This window comes from Taudactylus pleione, unplaced genomic scaffold, assembly GCF_031769625.1.
Source record: "Taudactylus pleione unplaced genomic scaffold, aTauple2 ptg000375l, whole genome shotgun sequence".
In the NCBI taxonomy this organism is placed as follows: domain Eukaryota; kingdom Metazoa; phylum Chordata; class Amphibia; order Anura; family Myobatrachidae; genus Taudactylus; species Taudactylus pleione.
This window is the reverse complement of record NW_028284776.1, coordinates 1494009-1512506: the sequence shown is the minus strand read 5'-3', so window position 1 is coordinate 1512506 and position 18498 is coordinate 1494009. Positions and strand designations below refer to the sequence as shown.

The 18498-nt window shown below is 47.4% G+C and overlaps 1 protein-coding gene across 5 annotated transcripts in view; it reads left to right on the top strand.

Moving 5' to 3' along the window:
- Positions 1–18498, top strand: part of LOC148508156 (START domain-containing protein 10-like) — a 55309-nt gene that overhangs the window by 24342 nt on the left and 12469 nt on the right. For all 5 annotated transcript variants that reach the window (XM_088445001.1, XM_088445003.1, XM_088445000.1 and 2 more), the window contains exons 3-4: positions 5509–5656; positions 5821–5924. In XM_088445001.1, the coding sequence (XP_088301127.1) occupies positions 5509–5656; positions 5821–5924 (252 nt within the window). The remainder of the gene's footprint in view (positions 1–5508; positions 5657–5820; positions 5925–18498) is intronic.

The window sequence follows — 18498 nt, the reverse complement described above, 5'->3', positions numbered from 1 at the left end:
CATACCTTACCAGATTTTAATTCCAACCAATCAACTAGTTAGATGGACAGAACATCTTTGTGTGTACCCAGCTTTTATCAAGCAGTGAACCAGTGGAGAAGTTGCCCATAGCAACCAATCATCTTACAAGTATCATTTATAAAGTACAGTCTTTAAAATAGGTAGGAGCTGATTGGTTGCTATGGGCAACTTCTCCGTTGGTTCACTTCTCCACACTTTTCATTGCTTGATAAATAGACTCATTAATCAATTCGGGATCTCTTGGCAGCATTTGATACCATGGGATTCTAATTGAGCCTGAAAAACTTCTGTGAACTGGATGGCTTAGCTGGTTCAAATAATTTCTCGCTGGTTATTCAGAGAGTTTCCTCTGCAGTACACTCCTCAAGGTTCTATCCTATGTTACAACTAGGTGAAATCAGACATCCTGACCAGGTCTACACTGCTATGTAGATGATACACAACTGTACCTGTCCCTTGCTCTAGGGAATGAAAACGCAATAACAACCCTAAATGGCTATCTAGATGAACTCCAGGAGTGGATGAATGCCCGAATGCTGCAACATCCTGATAAAATGGGTCCTTCATGATAGGAGCTCACAATCAAAGGACAAGACTGCAGCTTAGTCAGCCAAGTGGACTTGCACTTGGGGGTTCAGAATTACAAAACACCAAATGTGCGGGATCTTTGTGTTGTCCTGATTTGTGACTTGACACTTAAATATCAGGTGTCACCCACAAGCTTTTAGCTTTGTGGCTCTGACCGCGCTTCCTCGCACAGTTCAAGAGGCTTCCACTCTAGAATCCTTCAAAAAGGACTCCAGACTTACCTGATTACTTAAGCATTTCCATAATGTCCCTTTTAGTTCCTAAATAAATACAAACCAAATACTTAGTCTCTTTTCTATAAAGCTTATTTTGTGCCTTGTGTAAGAAGTGCAAAGCTGGGTACACACTGAGCGATGTGTACCCAGACTATATGTCGGGCCGACATATCGGATCAAGGGTACACATTAGAACGAGGTAATGAATGATGGAACGATGCCTCGTTCCGCCCTTTATTACATGCAACAGGGGCGCTTGCGATATCGTGCAGCACGGCCGACTGGACAATGTCTCAAGCATCCACAGGAGCACGTATATTGGTTGTACACACTGAGCGGTGTGGCTGATATGATGTTCTGGTTCAGTCGGAAACTACACATCGCGCTGACATCGCTCCAGTGTGTACCCTGCTTAAGGAGTTCGAAACAAGGTAAGGTCAGTGCAGGATGCAGCGGATCATAGGTAAACAAGCTAAACTGGTACTCAGAAACCGTAGTAGAAGTAGGAAAGTGAGATCAATTGTACAACTCAACACAAACAGGCAATGAACAGTGCTGGTTTAGAGAACAGTGTGTTTCCTCTGATTGGCAACTGATTAGGAACAAGTATATTTGTGTGTGTGTGTTAGACCTGAAACGTATTAAACGGGCTCTTTTTTCATAATACAGGTCTCTGAGGAGGGACACACTGCAGACTACGCAATAAGTATGATGGTGGAACTGAGCCAAGGGGGAGATAGATATCTATCTGGGACACTCCTGAATTACACAGGTTCTGTGGCTGATTAAAACCAGGTGAAATGATGCAGGCTTGAAATCAGTCAGCCACAGAACCTGTGTGATTCATGAGTGTCCCGGTTAAAATGGATAGTATGAGAAGTATATATAAGCATTTCTTACTAGGAAGTTTCCACTTTAATTTTCTATGATTCCCTGGCTCCGCTGTCTGTGAGGATCATATGTGGATCACCACGGATGCAGGCTGTTGTCAATGCTGAGGTGACAGTGCACCTCCTGCTTGGGTCTAGTCCAGAGGTTCAAAACGCGGTCCTCAAGGCACCCCAATAGCTCAGGTTTTTGAGATATCCATGGTTGAGCACAGGTGGTTTCATTTATTTGACTGAGGTACTAATTAGTCACCTGTGGTCAAGCACAGATATCCTTTAAAACTTGGACTGTAATGGGGGGCACCCACTAGACGATTTTATCCCTGTCCAACCTCTTAACGATTTTCCCTTGAAGTTTCCCTTGAAATATGATCTTCCACTCTGAACAATTTGCAAAAGATCTAACAATAAACTATGTTTTAATCTGTGATTGAGAGCTTTCAGCTATAGTGGGCAGACAGTGGTTCATCGTTTGATCGTTCAGCGTGAACGATGTGTAATCGATTTGTAAGCAATCAAGTGAAATTGACCTGCATGTTCAGTCGACGGAGGAGACGATCAAACGGGAGCGCACATCGTTAGAAACAATTACTGCACGATGTTTGAACGATTGTCGAACGATTTTATCATTATCGTTCAACTTTATCGTCTAGTGGATACCCCCCTTTAAGCTGGCCATACACCAAACCAACTTTACTCCAACCATCCAACTAGTTGGTTGGAATGAAAATCTGGTAATGCATGGGAGAAAATGACAATCAGCAATTTGCGCCCAAACACCAGAAAACACGAAAAAAGTTGTTCAGGTAAGTTGGGTAAATCTGTTTGATATATAAAACTTCTCTGAACAACAGCTTTTGTCCATTTTCCGGTGTGTGGAAGTAAATGACTGATTGTCGTGCGCTCCCATGCGTTACCGGATTTTCATTCCAACCAGCCAATTAGTTGGATGGTTGGAGGAAAGTTGGTCTGGTGTATGGTTGGCTTTAGTGTGTCTTGAGGACCGAGTTTGGGAACGTCTGGTCTAGTCTAATCATTATAAAGAACCCTTAATGTTTTAAACACCAATGGGCATCACATAAATGGCTCCATCCTTTCACTAAAGCAGATGGCTGATTAGGGAATTGTCTTTAGATAAAGATGAATACTGGTTGCTAAACCAATATTCTGGCAGAATTGTGGCCTGTGAATATTGTGCCATGAGGTTTGTGGTGCATACTGCTGCCTGGTAGAAATACTCTGGGCCTTATTTATCAATGAGTTTTATCACTCACAAGTGATAAAACTCATTGCGTATGATAAATGGTGCTCCAGCCCTCCTGAGCACCATTTATCATACTCAGGGCTCCATTTATTAACGAGTTTTAAATGTAGTGATATTACGTTTCTGCTCGCTGCAGTTTTTTTTTTTTATTGTTTAACTGAGAGTTATGCTGTCACCTGCGAGTTCTAGTGTAAATAAACTCTGCAGCGCTGTTTTACTTACAAGCAGCGACGGCGAATGAATTTTTTTTTTTTTTTCTGAAATCTGCGCATGCGCTGTGTATCTTCCTTGCTGCCCGCTAGCTCCCCTCTAGGATCCCTGCCTGGTAGCGTGTGAAGGGCTGCGGAGGGAGGCTGCTTCCGCAGCCTCACAGAGAAGGAATGGCTGGGAGGTAGGGGGGACTGCCAGCAAATGCGGGAGAAATGGGGGAGTGCCTGCTACAGCATCTGGAGAGATTGCCAGCTGATGCATGAGGAAGGGGGGCGCACCGACTACTGCAGTGTGTGGAGTAAAGGGGGGAGACTGCCAGCTTATGCGTGAGGAAGGGGGGCGCGCCAGCTGCTGCAGCGGTAGGAGGAAAGGGGAAGAGAGACTGCCAGCAGATGTGTGAGGGGCTGTCGCCAGCTGCTGCTGCAACGGGAGGGGGAAAGGGAGAGGAGATTGCCGGCTGTTTCGGGCTGGCCGCCATATGCTGCTGTGGGAGGAAGGGAGGGAGAGAGAGACTACCGGCCGATGCAGACGGGTAGAAGTGGCTTCTGTGCACTGTAGGGGGGGGGAGAAAGAAGGGGGGTCTGCTACTTCAGGGTGCAGTCAGCTACTGCACCCTGGAGAGTTTCAATTATACCAACGAGCGGTAAATTCAAAATTCCGCTTGTTGATAAATATACACAGCAGTCATTTTCAATGGTTCTATGAAGGGAAATAGTGCTGCTATTTCATGGCAGACAACACCATGCTCACATCAATAATAAATACCAGGAGCTTCAATTTTACATACACAACGAGTTTAAACACACAAAACTCATTAATAAATGGAGCCCTCAATGAGTTTTATCACTCGTTGTGAATGATAAAACTTGTTGATAAATAAGGCCCATAATTAGTAATGTTCTGTTTTACAATGAATCTGAAAACAAATGTGTGTGTGTGTGTGTGTATAATGTATAGACCAGTGCGTTTTCATTATTTGCTCCACACTGAGTATATGTAAAATGATGTATACCTCTCCTCTCTCCCCTCTGGGTACTTTTAGGGGCAGAGCAGGGAAAGTTACTCAACACTTGCGGCCTTTTGACTCTTAACTAAAGTGGAACCTTTTTTGTTTATTAGATCTTTTTTTGATCAACATACAGCAGTGTTTTCCAAACTCATTCCTCAGGGAGTACTAGCAGTGCATGTTTTCCGCAAGTCAATGGCGTAGCTATAGATGGTGCAGGGGGTGCGGTTGCTATGGGGCCCGCCAGCCCAGCAAGCGTCCCCCCTGCACCCTCTGTAGCCCTGCCGGCCAAGTTGCTGGTGCAACTGGGAACACTGGCCTCTGAAGCGATTAGAGGTGTCTTTAAGTCTCTTCAGAGGCCAGCGTTCACAGTGATGCAGTGCACGGGTGACGATGAGAGGAGCCTGCACCTGCTGCTGGATCTGGTCAGATCTAGTCAGCGGCAGCATCTATGTGGGGAGCTGACGGCGTGGACTGGAGCTTGAAGAGAGGTAAGTACTGCACTGGGGAGGGGGCGCCACAGCATAAGGGGTATTACTGAGGGCACTACTGGGGGCACTGCATAAGGGACTTTAATACAGAGGGCATTGCGTAATGGGCACAACTACAGGGAGTACTGCATAATGGGCACAGCTACAGGGGGCATTGTATAATGGGCACAACTACAGGGGGTATTTCATAATGAGCACAACTACAGGGGCACTGTATAAGTAGACCTATGGGGGCCCTGAGTACATTTTTGTATGGGGCCTTCATACCTCTGGTTACGCCACTACCACAAGTGATATAATTAGCTCCACCTGTGGAGCTTTTCAAATGTGTCAGCCAGTAATGAATACACCTGTGCACCAATTAGGAAAAATGGATACCAGGCATCGTGATTGAAGGAGCTTGGGGAGGTGGCCACATGGGAGGGGAAATCAGCCAGGGAGGAGATGGAGGCGGCCAGGAGATGCTGGGGATAAAAGAAGAGGAAGCTACAAGTGAGAGTGATTATACACAAAAAATTGACAGGCCTGAACAGCATCCCCTGCCCTGTGGCATTGCAAATGTCGCACCACCCTAGTTACGGCCCTGGCAGAATACATTGTTTGCCCAGTTCAAATATACATATTCCTATACCTATTGGTCCCATGCTTTATATGTACACAGCATCCCAAAACTTTTAACAGCACCGTTGCTTCCCTTATATTGCAATCCACTTTATCAGTTCATACTGTGTTTCTCATAAAAGCTCCATTGATATATTGTGGCTGCAATCGATCTGTAAGTGTTTTTCTCAGAAAGGATAGTCTATTCTTTACCTTTCCTCCTCAGGGTCACATGACATTACCAGATGTGGCAGCCGACACTGTGTACGATGTTCTGCATGACACAGAGTATCGCAGGAAGTGGGACGTAAACATGATAGAGACTAAGGACATTGCTCAGCTCTCTGTGAACGCAGATGTCGGGTATTATTCCTGTAAGTGATAGGCATATATTAAGTACTGTGTTCAAAGGTTAGCATACCAAGATGATTATCTTAGGAGTTTCATGTGAGGACAAAAGTGACACAGTACATATGCTTCATTGTCATGTGTGTAACTCACTCTTTCTTACTCATGCTTAGTTATTTATTGTTTCCAGGGAAGTGCCCTAAACCTCTGAAGAATCGTGATGTGGTCACTCTGCGCTCATGGCTTGTGATGCCGGATTGTTATATGATCATCAATTTCTCTGTGAAGCATAATGTAAGTCTGGACACCCCTGCTTTATACATGCAAAGCTTAATTTTATTTTCCTATGTACCTGATTGAAATTTTTATGTTTTGTGCTATGAAAGTATGAATACCTGCTGTGTTAATTGGCAGCGTGATTTCACTCTACGAGCCACCAACTATGAATAGCGACATTTAGGGTGTAGAGATCAGCAGGTATTTAGCTTTATAAGTCGCACAAGAAATAATTGCTTTCCAGACTTGGATTGTGGTTCCAAAGCACAAACAGATATTATTCACCAAAAAGCAGATAGTTACACACTGTGATCTAAATACAATTTAGGGCAAATAAAGTATACAATCACAAGGTACAGTCGAATACATATGCATGCGCTCTGAATCCAGATTCCCGGCATCAACTATGAAACCTCCGTCAACAGCAAAGAAAGATGACTAACAGATCTTAGGGTGCTTGCATATAAACCCTTGCAGAGATAGGTAATACAATAGAACAAGATGGCATAATCCCATTGGTTGTTCTTCCTGCTTCTTCTGTTACGATACAGTTCATAGGTCAGTTTGTACTGTTACAGTTCAGCCTCTAACAGTTCTTTGTGTCCGTTTTCCCGCCTAAGAACAAGTCTAAACTGGCTATATTACAGAGTACATTTCACTGCCTAACTCTCTATGATCCATAATTTGCAGATGCATGTTGCGATTTCCTCGCCGATGGAACCGGAAATCTGCAAATAAACAGTGGTTCAGAATGGCACCAAACACAGTCTGCTTATCTTGTACTAAACCTGAGATTTTAAATACAGTTGATTTAGTACATAATTAATAATGAATAAAACCTTGGATATTAACCTTAATGCTAGAGAACCTTCCTATGTAAGTGTTTAAGTGTAAGGCTATTAAGAAAAGACGCTAGTTAGCGTTGTGCGTCTACGTGTTTCTGGAGTACACCGTGGTACGTGTTTTGCAGGATTGTTCATATTATGTTTTAGTAAATGTATGTATTTATATAATGAGGACTTTTAACATTGTTCTATTGCGTGGGAATCGCACAACGCTAAATAATATCGCCGTATGTACTGATATCTTGCGAAATTCGCTAAAATGGCGCTGGGCGGCCATTCGCAAAATGGCGTCTTGTTGCCATTCACAAAATGGCTTTGTGCAGATTTTAATTTTAACAGATTGTCTCAGCCAATTATCCGGCTTCGACAGTCCACCCTTTGATAGCCAACAACATGCTATTACACTCTGATTTAAAAAAAATACATTTAGGCTTACACTAGGTGGTTCTTAAACCATCAATAATGTGTCTCTGGGAGGGACATAAAACTACCCTTATACGCACACCGCGGATCTTGGGAGATCATGGGAAAGATCTGGTGATGCATCTAACCTATAAAGGAAGTCTTGAAGGGGATAGGGACTTAGATTATTTAAGATGTTTAAAATAACATTTCATAATACATTTCATGCATGTCTAAATCTATACATCATCTAATAGTACATTCTAGCTCAGGGTTGTAGCGCAGTCCTTCATTTACCTCAGTATTCATATTGTTACTACTGACCACCACTTTATCTTTACATTTTCCACACCTCAACACAGTAGGAACACATTTGACACATAAGCCAATTACTATGATGACAACCAATATGAGGATCAGGAGTTTACCTATGCTAGCAACTATTTCCTGGATCCACTCTTCTAGGGCGGAGAACCATTTCACTGGGTTTAACCAAGAAACCCATTCTTCTACCTTTTCCTCTACTTCAGCCACTGAAGCATTATGGTTCTTCCGAAATTCCCATTTTAACTGCAGAATTTCATCCATCTTCCGGACTATCACCTCCTTGGGGTCACTAGTATTATTTGTAATATATGTGCAACACTTTACACCAAATTGGGTGGCCAAAGTTGCACAATACCCTCCAGTGACAGCTGTTAAATAATTTAACACTAGCCTATGTTGCACAAGTTCTTTCTTATAAACCTGTGTACCTAAACGTGTCCTCGTACATCTCTTTGATGTTATCTATTAATTTAGCAAGATCTTGAATATATCTGAAATTTAGTGTACCCCGAGCGATCCTGGTGGGATCCAATGCGACTAAAACTTGAAAGCCAGTTGTTTCACTAATCAATTGTGTGGCTTTATGTACATCACCAGGTATCCTATTTCTTTTGTCTATGTTCACACTGTGTGTGAAGATATGGTGATGGTGTGTTTTTATGAATACCAAGCATTTCACCATGTGTAAGGGTCATAACCTCTGGTAGTACTCTTCCCAGATAACACAAACCTTCGGAACTCGGAGAGAGCCATTTATACGCTTTTCTACCACATATAAAATATACATCATCGGGGAGAACATAATGGATAGTAAACCTTATTATCGTCCAACACATTTCTCTAGCAAGTGATCCTATTTCAGGTTCTCCCATTTGACTCATGCAAGTTTCTGGTTGTAATATCCTGGCACAATATTCTTCTGGTACACTACCAATCATTTCCTTGGTGGAACTTAGTGTATATTTATACCGGAAGTGTCTTCCACCTAGTCTAATTGTGCATAAAAGTTCAAGATTTATAGGCTCATAATCAGCTGTTAGTGAGAAGGTCATCGTCTGGTTATTCCCAGTCACCTCCCAACTTCCTGGTTTATTGGAGTTGGTGATGTTTAAACATAAAAGTGATTTATCTACTTGGTACTGGTGGAGTTTAAAATTAGGTGGTTTGGACTTAAGAAATTTTCCATCCAGTGCATTCCCTCTTTGTAATTCTAAAACCTCAGAGACATTTAATGGAAATGGCACTAACCCTACATTATGCTGTCCTTGAGGCACGTGAGAGCACACCCAACAGCCAGTTTGGTTTAAAACTTTGTCCACCATGGTATGATGATCCTCAAAAGGATACCCACCCCAATACTGGTTATACTTAGGTTGACACCGTTGGATGCAATTCTCATCAATTTGGGACCCACAAAACTCACAAATACATATCAGACGATAGACCTTCACACTGTCTCTGAGTTTCCAAAATAACAGATCTCTTAACAATTACTGTACTGGGTTTGGTCAGATACCGCCCTTGTGACTGTATTGCTCCTTCTCCCAACACCGCTCCATCAATATCACCATCAGCTGTCCTCCGTCACAGAAAGCAGAGATCCCGAAACAACCCAGGATGATGAAAACTCAGGGAGAAAACACAAAGATAACCACAGCAGGACCACTCCATTGCTGAAAACAATGATTTACAAATTTCTGTAGTTCCGGTATCTCACTGTAACCATTAACCCTCCCGGAACAGACTCGCAATTGACAGGTCTACGTTATCTGTCTCGATTTCGCATTGTCTCTCCACGGGTTGGTTGACCTTCTTACAGTGAGTGGAATGGACCCAGGTATCTCTCTCTGCCACTTTCAAGGATGTTGTACTTGTCAGCAACACCTGATACGGACCTTCCCACCGATCTGTCAAACAACCTGAACGCAAGAAATTTCTACTTCAGGGTCCATAGGGTATCCACAGGATACCTTGGGGTATAGGTGTGACGTCAGTCATCGGGCACCAAAGAGTTAAGCTTTCAGCCTCCCAGGATGCACTAGGTCCCCCTCCTATACCCCTCCCCGAGCCAAGGCATCTCAGTTTCGTTTGGTGCCCGGCCGTAGTCAGAGGCACCTGCTAGAGGGGGGCTTAGAAGAGCCCCTGAAGCTTTTTCTTCATGCAGCTGTGGCTGCACATCTGGATGAACAGCATGGACAGTCAGTCCTGACGTCCATGCTGTCTTCCCTACACCCCGCCGGTACCAGAACGCCGGTACTGATCTGGGGATGCTGGTGGACATCTGGGGTCACAGCGGTGACCCCAGATGTTCCGGACCATGGCCGGATTCAAGGGGGACAGAGGTAAGCAGCGGGGTCCCGCGGGGGGTCCCCGCTGATCACATGGTCCTAAGTCCCCAGTCAGGGGGCTCCCTGGGGACTGGCTGCAGCGTGTAGCCAGGCGACCAACCTGCGCTTCCACTACTCCCTGGGACAGCGGACCGCAGCAGAGCGGTAGCGCTGCGGCGTCCCAGGGGTTAAATGCATGCCAGGGGAGCGCGCCTTCCCTGTCTCACAGCCGGCGCCTCCCCCGCTGCACACAGCCCTCTCTGCACTGTGCTGACTGGCCCTGTGTCAGCGCTCCTCCCCCAGGCCAGCCTTCACTCTGCTCCTCGGTGGCCATCTTTTCTGAAGCATGGTGATCGCTGCTGGAAGCCTGCATTGGAAGCATCGTGGTCTGGGTCCCCCCGCATACCTCTCCTCCGCTGTGGTCAGGTCTGTGTATGCAGCGCTGTGTCCTACCAGGCCCTGTGTCTGTGTAGTTGAGTGATCAGCGCTGTTAGTGCAGGAATTGTTATTTCTCTGCATTGTATGTGACTGTGCTAGCGCTGCTGCCTGTAACTTTTTTTCTAAACTGTCAGCTTTATACTGTCCCTGTTTTTTCTGCTAAGCCCTTGCGGTGCGGTGCTGCAGGGTGGTCTCTCGCCTCTTAAATATATAATTGGTGAGAGGGGTCACATATGTGGTGCCATCATGTCTGAAAGTGATTTTCCCCTCCGGCTACAGTGTACTACGTGTAAAGTACCGTTAGCGGAGGGGGAGGGTAGCGCGGAGGGCCTCTGCCGGCAGTGTTTGTCTATGGCGCGGCCTCTTACGGTTACTGCACCGGTACAGGAGCCGCCCTGGGCTTGTTTCGCTCAAGCGCTTACAGCCTTAGTGGGCCAGTTAGCTCCGCAGCCCGTGTTTACACCGATGGGTTTGTCCCAGCAGTCAGTGGTGTCGTCACCCATGCAGGGTTTCCCACGACAATTGGTGGTACCCCACAGTCTCCCTATTTCCCCGCTCCCGGTTTCTCAGGAGCCAGCGTGGGTTAACTCCCTGACGAGTTCTGTACAGCACTTGTCGGATGTGTTGCAAGGGGAGTCTGTGATGCGGCCGCATAAATGGCCGGTGGCGTCTGTCGGCTCCTTATGAGGATGACGAGGGGACGTCTGATGATGGGGAGATTCTGGATCCTTACGATCAGGAACCTCTCCATGCTAAGGACGCTGATGCTAAGTCCAAAGTATATATTCCTGGACTTATTCGGGCGGTCCGCACGGCCTTGGTGATTGAGGACGAAGTTCCCCCAGCGGCTAAATCTAAGTATGCCTTTTTCAAAGATGTGAAGGGCGATGCCACAGTCTTTCCTCTTTCGGGTCATTTGGTGGACCATTTAGAGGAGGCGTGGAAACAGCCTGGCAAAAGATACCAGCCGCAGAGACGCCTGGCGGTGGCTTATCCGTTCGCGGATAATTATTTTGCAAAGTGGAAATCCCCTCCACAGGTGGATTCTCACGTGACCCGTCTTGTCCGTAGTGCCACATTGCCGATGCCATCCATGTCCTCCCTTAAGGATGCTACGGACCGCAAGGTGGAGATCTGCCTGAAGTCCGCTTATTCCCTTGCGGGGGGGGGGGCAGCACGGCCGGCTATGGCCATTTGCTGGGTTGCCAGAGCGATGGAGCGCTGGGCGGATTCATTAGAGGCTTCTTTTGATTCCGACTGTCCGACCGAACAGGCAGAGTTGATTGGCAATCTCCGTGATTCGGCCACCTACATCAACGAGGCGGCCCTAGACATTAGTACTCTGGTGTCTAGGATTTCTTCAGCAGCGGTAGCTGCTCGTCGCACCTTGTGGCTGCGATCCTGGAAGGCGGACGCAGATTCCAAAAAGGGTCTGGAGGCGTTGCCGTTTTCCGGAGAAGTTCTCTTCGGTCCGGATCTGGATAAGATTGTGGCCACGCTGGCGGCAGCCAAATCGGCTTGTCTCCCGTCGGCCGCTGCTCCTTCTGGTTCTGGACCATCGTCCTTTCGGTCATCTAGGGCCCAGGGCAGGCCCAAACCACAGTCGTTTCCTCGTCAGGCTGGCCCTAGGAAATCGGTCAAGCCCCGGAAACAGACATGGAGTACCAGACGTCCGGCCCCCAAGCCAGATGACAAGCCTGCGGCCTGACGGTCCGGGCCTCCCTTTGGGGGATCCCAGGGTGGGAGGCTGCCTGCTGCAGTTCGCCCAGTGTTGGTCGACCACTACGACAGACACTTGGGTTCTGGAGGTGGTCTCCCACGGGTACGCCCTCTCCTTCCGGCACAGACCCCCGGCTCGATTCTTCACCACGGGTCTACCATCAGACCGGAACAAGGCTACGGAGCTGCGGAAGGTATTGCACACTATGATCCAGGCTGGAGTTATAGTGCCTGTTCCATTCTCCCAGAGGGGCCCTGGTTTCTATTCAAATCTTTTTTTGGTACAGAAACCCAATGGGTCGTATCGTCCGATTCTCAACCTCAAAGCACTCAACAGGTCTTTGCGGGTACCGAAGTTTCGGATGGAAACCCTACGGTCCATCATTCTGGCGCTGGAACCTGGGGACTACATGGTGTCATTGGACATACAGGACGCTTACCTGCATGTCCCTATTCTTTTGCGCCATCAACAGTTCCTCAGGTTTGCAATCCGAAGCGACCACTTCCAGTTTCGGGCGTTACCTTTTGGCCTGGCGACAGCACCACGGGTTTTCACCAAGGTGATGGCGGTCATGGCGGCTTCTCTGCGGCTGCAGGGAGTCCGCATGTTGCCGTATTTGGACGACCTGTTATTGGTGGCAGGATCTCCAGAGCTCCTGTTACGCCACTTGGACCTGACCATTGCACTGCTGCAACGGCACGGCTGGCTAATCAACTGGCAGAAGTCCGCTCTAATCCCGTCTCGGAGGATTCTGCATCTTGGAGCCTTATTGGACTCGGGACAGCAAAGGATCTTCGTGACGGAGGACAAGATCTCTGCTTTACAGTTAAGGGTGCGCAGTTGTCTGCACAGCCGCCGGGTGTCCCTACACTCGGCGATGAGGTTACTGGGCTCCATGGTGTCGGTGTTCAACATGGTGGAATACGCCCAGTTTCACTCCAGACCTCTGCAGCACCTGATCCTGTCCAAGTGGAACGGGCTGCCTCAGTCTCTGAAGTCCCAGACGATTGTGCTCACCCCAGAGGTTCGCCTGTCCCTTGCTTGGTGGTTACAGACGACCCACCTCAACAAGGGACGTCCGTTCTGGGTTCCAAATTGGGTCCTGTTGACAACGGACGCCAGTCTTCGGGGCTGGGGAGCGGTTTTGTGTCCACACTTGTTCCAGGGCAGGTGGACGCCGACAGAAGCTGAGCTTCCCATAAATATCTTGGAAATCCGTGCGGTCTTCAATGCTCTCCAGCAGGCACATCGGTTTCTCCAGGGTCACCCGGTACAGGTCCAGTCGGACAACGCTACCACCGTGGCCTACATAAACAAGCAAGGAGGAACCCGCAGTCGGGCGGCTCTCGTAGAGGTCTCTCGGATCCTGGTTTGGGCGGAGCGCAATCTTCCGGCCATATCAGCGGTCTTCATCCCGGGAGTGCTAAATTGGGAGGCCGACTTTCTGTCGCCAGGATGTTCATCCGGGGGAATGGTCCCTGCACCCGGACGTTTTTCAACTACTGGTGGACAGATGGGGTCTTCCAGAGATCGACCTCATGGCGTCCCGGCTCAACAACAAGTTACCGGTGTACGGGTCTCGCACAAGAGACGAAGGGGCGTCTCTGGTGGATGCTCTGTCCGTCCGGTGGACATTCCGGTTCGCATACCTGTTCCCTCCGGTCTCCCTTCTTCCACGGGTAATCCGGAAATTCAAACAGGAAGGAGGGACGCTCCTGTTGATAGCTCCCGCGTGGCCCAGACGGCACTGGTTCTCAGACCTTCAGGGTCTGTCCGTGGTCAGTCCTCTGCGGTTGCTGCTACGACCGGACCTTCTGTCTCATGGTCCTTGTCTTCACCCGGACCTGACTCAGCTGTCTTTGACGGCGTGGCTGTTGAGACGGCCATGCTGAGGTCCCGGGGGTTTTCCAGCTCTGTGGTGCGTACCATGTTGCGAGCTCGGAAACCGTCTTCCGCGAGGATATACCATCGCGTGTGGCATACGTTCTTCCAGTGGTGTCGACCGAGAGGTTATGCACCGCGGGAGTTTCGTCTGTCTCGGATTCTCGCCTTCCTACAAGCGGGACTAGATCATGGGCTTCGCCTTGCTTCTTTGAAGGTACAGGTTTCGGCCCTGTCTGTCTGGTTTCACCGTAGGATTGCTACAATCCCGGATGTGCGCACCTTTATGCAAGGTGTTGTCTGCATTCAGCCGCCCTTTGTTCCACCTGTGGCGCCTTGGGATTTGGCTGTGGTCCTGAGGGCTCTCCAGGGACAGCCGTTTGTACCACTGGGCTCAGTGGATCTTAAATGGCTAACAGCTAAGACTGTTTTCCTTCTGGCTATTGCTTCGGCCAGACGTGTTTCTGAGTTAGGGGCACTTTCTTGTAGACCCCCTTTCTTGGTTTTTCATGGGAACAGGGCAGTGCTCCGCACTCGGCCCGAGTTTCTTCCCAAAGTTGTTTCCCAGTTTCATGTTAACGAGGAAATCGTTGTTCCGGCCTTTAACTCACCGGGTCTTTCCGTGGGTGAGGCCTCTTTGGATGTTGTGCGGGCCTTAAGGACTTATGTTGACCGCACTTCTTCGTTTAGGAAGTCGGACGCTTTGTTTGTCCTCTATGGCTTCCGTAAAAAGGGTTGGCCTGCTTCAAAGCAAACTTTGGCAGCCTGGATCCGTATGGCTATTTCTGAAGCTTATCTTCATGAAGGCCTGCCGGTTCCTCCTTCTGTGAAGGCTCATTCCACTAGGTCTGTGGGTCCTTCGTTGGCAGCTCGACGTGGTGCCTCTGCAGTCCAGATCTGCAAGGCTGCTACGTGGTCCTCTGTCCATACCTTCATGAGGTATTACAGGTTTGACACCTTCGCCTCTCAGGATGCTTCCTTCGGGCGGCGGATTCTCCTTTCTGCACAGGAGCGTCCCCACCATTAAAGGATACTGCTTTGGGACATCCCCAAGGTATCCTGTGGATACCCTATGGACCCTGAAGTAGAAAATATGAGATATGGTAAGAACTTACCCTTGTTATCTCTATTTCTATGAAGTCCATAGGGTTCCACAGGACTCCCGCCCTGTCGCGCCTGTGCTGCAGATGGGCTTTGCTCTGGTCACTGGTTTTCCGTCTCCCTCTGGTGAGAATGTGATTCTTGTATGTGTCCAGATCTTTGTTCTCTCTCTTCCTTCTCCTCCGCCGGCCTATGGCTTGGTAACTAACTGAGATGCCTTGGCTCGGGGGCGGGGTATAGGAGGGGGACCTAGTGCATCCTGGGAGGCTGAAAGCTTAACTCTTTGGTGCCCGATGACTGACGTCACACCTATACCCCAAGGTATCCTGTGGAACCCTATGGACTTCGTAGAAATAGAGATAACAAGGGTAAGTTCTTACCATATCTCATATTTTCTGATCATAACAAATTCTCCAGGTTCAACATCATGACAGTTTGTTTCAGGCATATCATGTGGCAGCAATTTCAGTTTCTGCTGTTGCAACTGTTTACTCATTGTTATAAGATACCTTACAGTAACCTCGTTGTTACTTTTCAAATCTTCCTGCGGACTTATAATCAAATGAGGTTGTCTACCAAACAGTATTTCAAAGGAGGACAGATTGAGAGGGGGTCTAGGAGTTGTCCTGATACTATGAAGGACAAATGGTAGTGCTTCTGGCCACCCCAGTTCAGTTTCTGCCATGATCTTAATTTATTTTTAATAGTCCCGTTCATCCTCTCCACCTTGGCGCTGGTTTGCGGTCGGTAAGGGGTGTGAAGTCTACTATTAATACCTATCAATTTACACATGTTTTGGAAGACATCACCTGTGAAATGAGTACCCCTATCACTTTCAATAATTCTAGGGATACCGTATCTGCATACAAACTCCTGAACAATTTTCTTAGCAGTAAACACAGCAGTATTAGTGGCAGCTGGGTATGTCTCAACCCAATTAGAAAACACATCAGTGCACACTAAAACATACTGGAGATTCCTGCAGGGTGGTAATTGGATGAAATCAATTTGGATTGCCTGAAAAGGTCCGTCGGTCGGAGGAATGTGGGATGGCTCGGTAGGGATGGTTTTCCCAATGTTTTTCCTCAAGCAGGTCAAACAGGACATTGCTCTCGTTTCCGCTTGGGAAGAAAAACCCGGTGCACACCAGTGTGCTCTCACCAACTTGCACATACCTTGCTTTCCCAAGTGAGTCAGACCGTGTGCTGCCTCAGCCAGGCTTGGGTAGTACGCCTTGGGAGCCATTGGCTTACCTTGTCCATCTCTCCAGAGTCCAGAGGACTGTTGCCCACATCCCCTGGACCTCCAGACTGCCCTTTCCTGAATGGAACACAAATTTTGCATCTCAATTAATTTCTGCGTATCAGTTGTTTGAAACATCATTTGGTTAATTGGCATGTTCATTTTCAAAACCTGCTGCCCATTTGGCAGCTTCGTCTGCCATGTTGCCCAATGACACCGGATCGTCCTCACATGTATGGGCTTTACACTTATGTATGGCCTCGCTGACAGTAGTCCTTTTATGTGTCTGGAATGTGCGACTGGTGTGCCTGCTGCTGTCATAAAATTTCTCAGACGCCATAGAGCACCAAAATCATGTACTACCCCAAAGGCGTACCTAGAGTCAGTGTAGATATTAGCAGATTTGTCTTTTGCTAATTCGCATGCTCTTCTTAGTGCCACCAGCTCCGCCACTTGGGCCGAGTGAGGTGGACCAAGAGGTTCGGCTTCTATGATGTCTTTGTCATTTACCACAGCATAACCTGTACATAACTCTCCAGTGTCAGTCTGTCTATGACAACTCCCATCCGTGTAAAATGTCACATCTGCATTTTCTAAAGGTGTATCCCGTATGTCAGGTCTTGCAGTAAAGGTCTGATTCAGATATTACATACAATCATTTGCATCAACATACCTGCAGAACTCACCTTCCGCCAGCGATTCACCTCTCTCCACCCTTTGTGCATCCTGAGGCACATATGGTAAATACGTTGCTGGATTTAATGTACTGCACCGCTTAATGGTGATGTTTGCAGGTGCTATTAGGGCTAGTTCCCATTTCGTGAACCTAGCTGAGGAAACATGTCTGGTTTGGGCAGAATTCAGTAAAGCAGATACAGCATGGGGTGTATAAACAATCATATCATGGCCTAATACGACATCCTCACTCTTACTGACCAATAGAGTAGTTACTGCTGCACTTCTTAAACACGTTGGGAGTGATCTTGTCACAGTGTCCAATTGTGCACTGTAGTATGCTACGGGCCTACTGGCATCACCATGTTTTTGTGTGAGGACACCTGCTGCGCAACGATTAGCTTCCGAACAGTACAAATCAAAAGGTTTTTCATAATCGGGTATTCCCAATGCAGGTGCTCTTGCAGACTATTCTTAAGGTTAAGGAAAACCTGCTCTGTTTACTCTCGGTGTACGACACGATCGGGCTTTGAGGAAGAGACTAAGTCCTGTAATGGCAAGGCCAAAATAGAAAAACCTGGGATCCACATTCTGCAGTATCCACATATTCCCAAGAAGGTACGGATTTGCTGTTGGTTACGTGGCAGTGTCATGGTCTGTATGGCCTGGATTCTGTCAGTGGTCAGATGTCATAACCCCTGGGTTAGGCAATGTCCCAAGTATTTAACCCTGGACTGGAATGGCTGTAGTTTGTCCTTAGCAAGAGAGATGTCCTGTTTGCGAGAGATGAAGCAATAAAAGTTTAGTATCATTTAAACATGACATAAATGAATCAGAACACAACAATAAATCGTCCACATATTGTATTAGAACAGATCCATTGGCAGGTTGAAAAGATTGTAAACAGTCGTGTAAGGCCTGGGAGAAAATACTGGGGCTGTCTATGAAGCCCTGGGGCAATCGTGTCCATGTGTATTGTAACCCCCTGTATGTAAATGCAAATAGGTAGACAGTCAGGATGAAGAGGGACAGAGAAGAAAGCAGAACATAGGTCAATGACAGTAAAATGGGTTGCATTTGGTGGGATCTGCATGAGGATGAGAGCTGGATTCAGCACTACAGGGAATTTGCTTTCTACTACCTTATTAACCCCTCTAAGGTCTTGTACCAGCCTATAACCCCTTCCACCACTCTCTTTCACAGGAAAGATGGGACTGTTGGCTACACTCGCTGTACGGACTAAAATTCCCTGTTGTAGTAATCGCTCGATTATGGGATAAACCCCTATCTCTACCTCCTGTTTTAACTGGTACTGGGGAATTTTTGGAGCTTGCCTACCGCTTTTTTAGATTTACTATTACAGGAGCTACGTTTGCCATCAATCCAGTGTCCTGTCCATCTTTGGTCCTGAGGGACCCCGGTATCTGAGATAACATTTGTTCTACTTGAGATGGATTTTTATCAAACAGTAGAGTGAAACATTAACCTTTTGGGGAGTGTCCAGTATATCCCTCACCTCGTGCGCAACTCTCTCTGGGATATCTAGAAATATACCATCAGGGGTACAATAAATGACACATCCCATTATACATAACAAATACCTTCCCAGTAGGTTAGTAGGGGCCGCTGCTGCC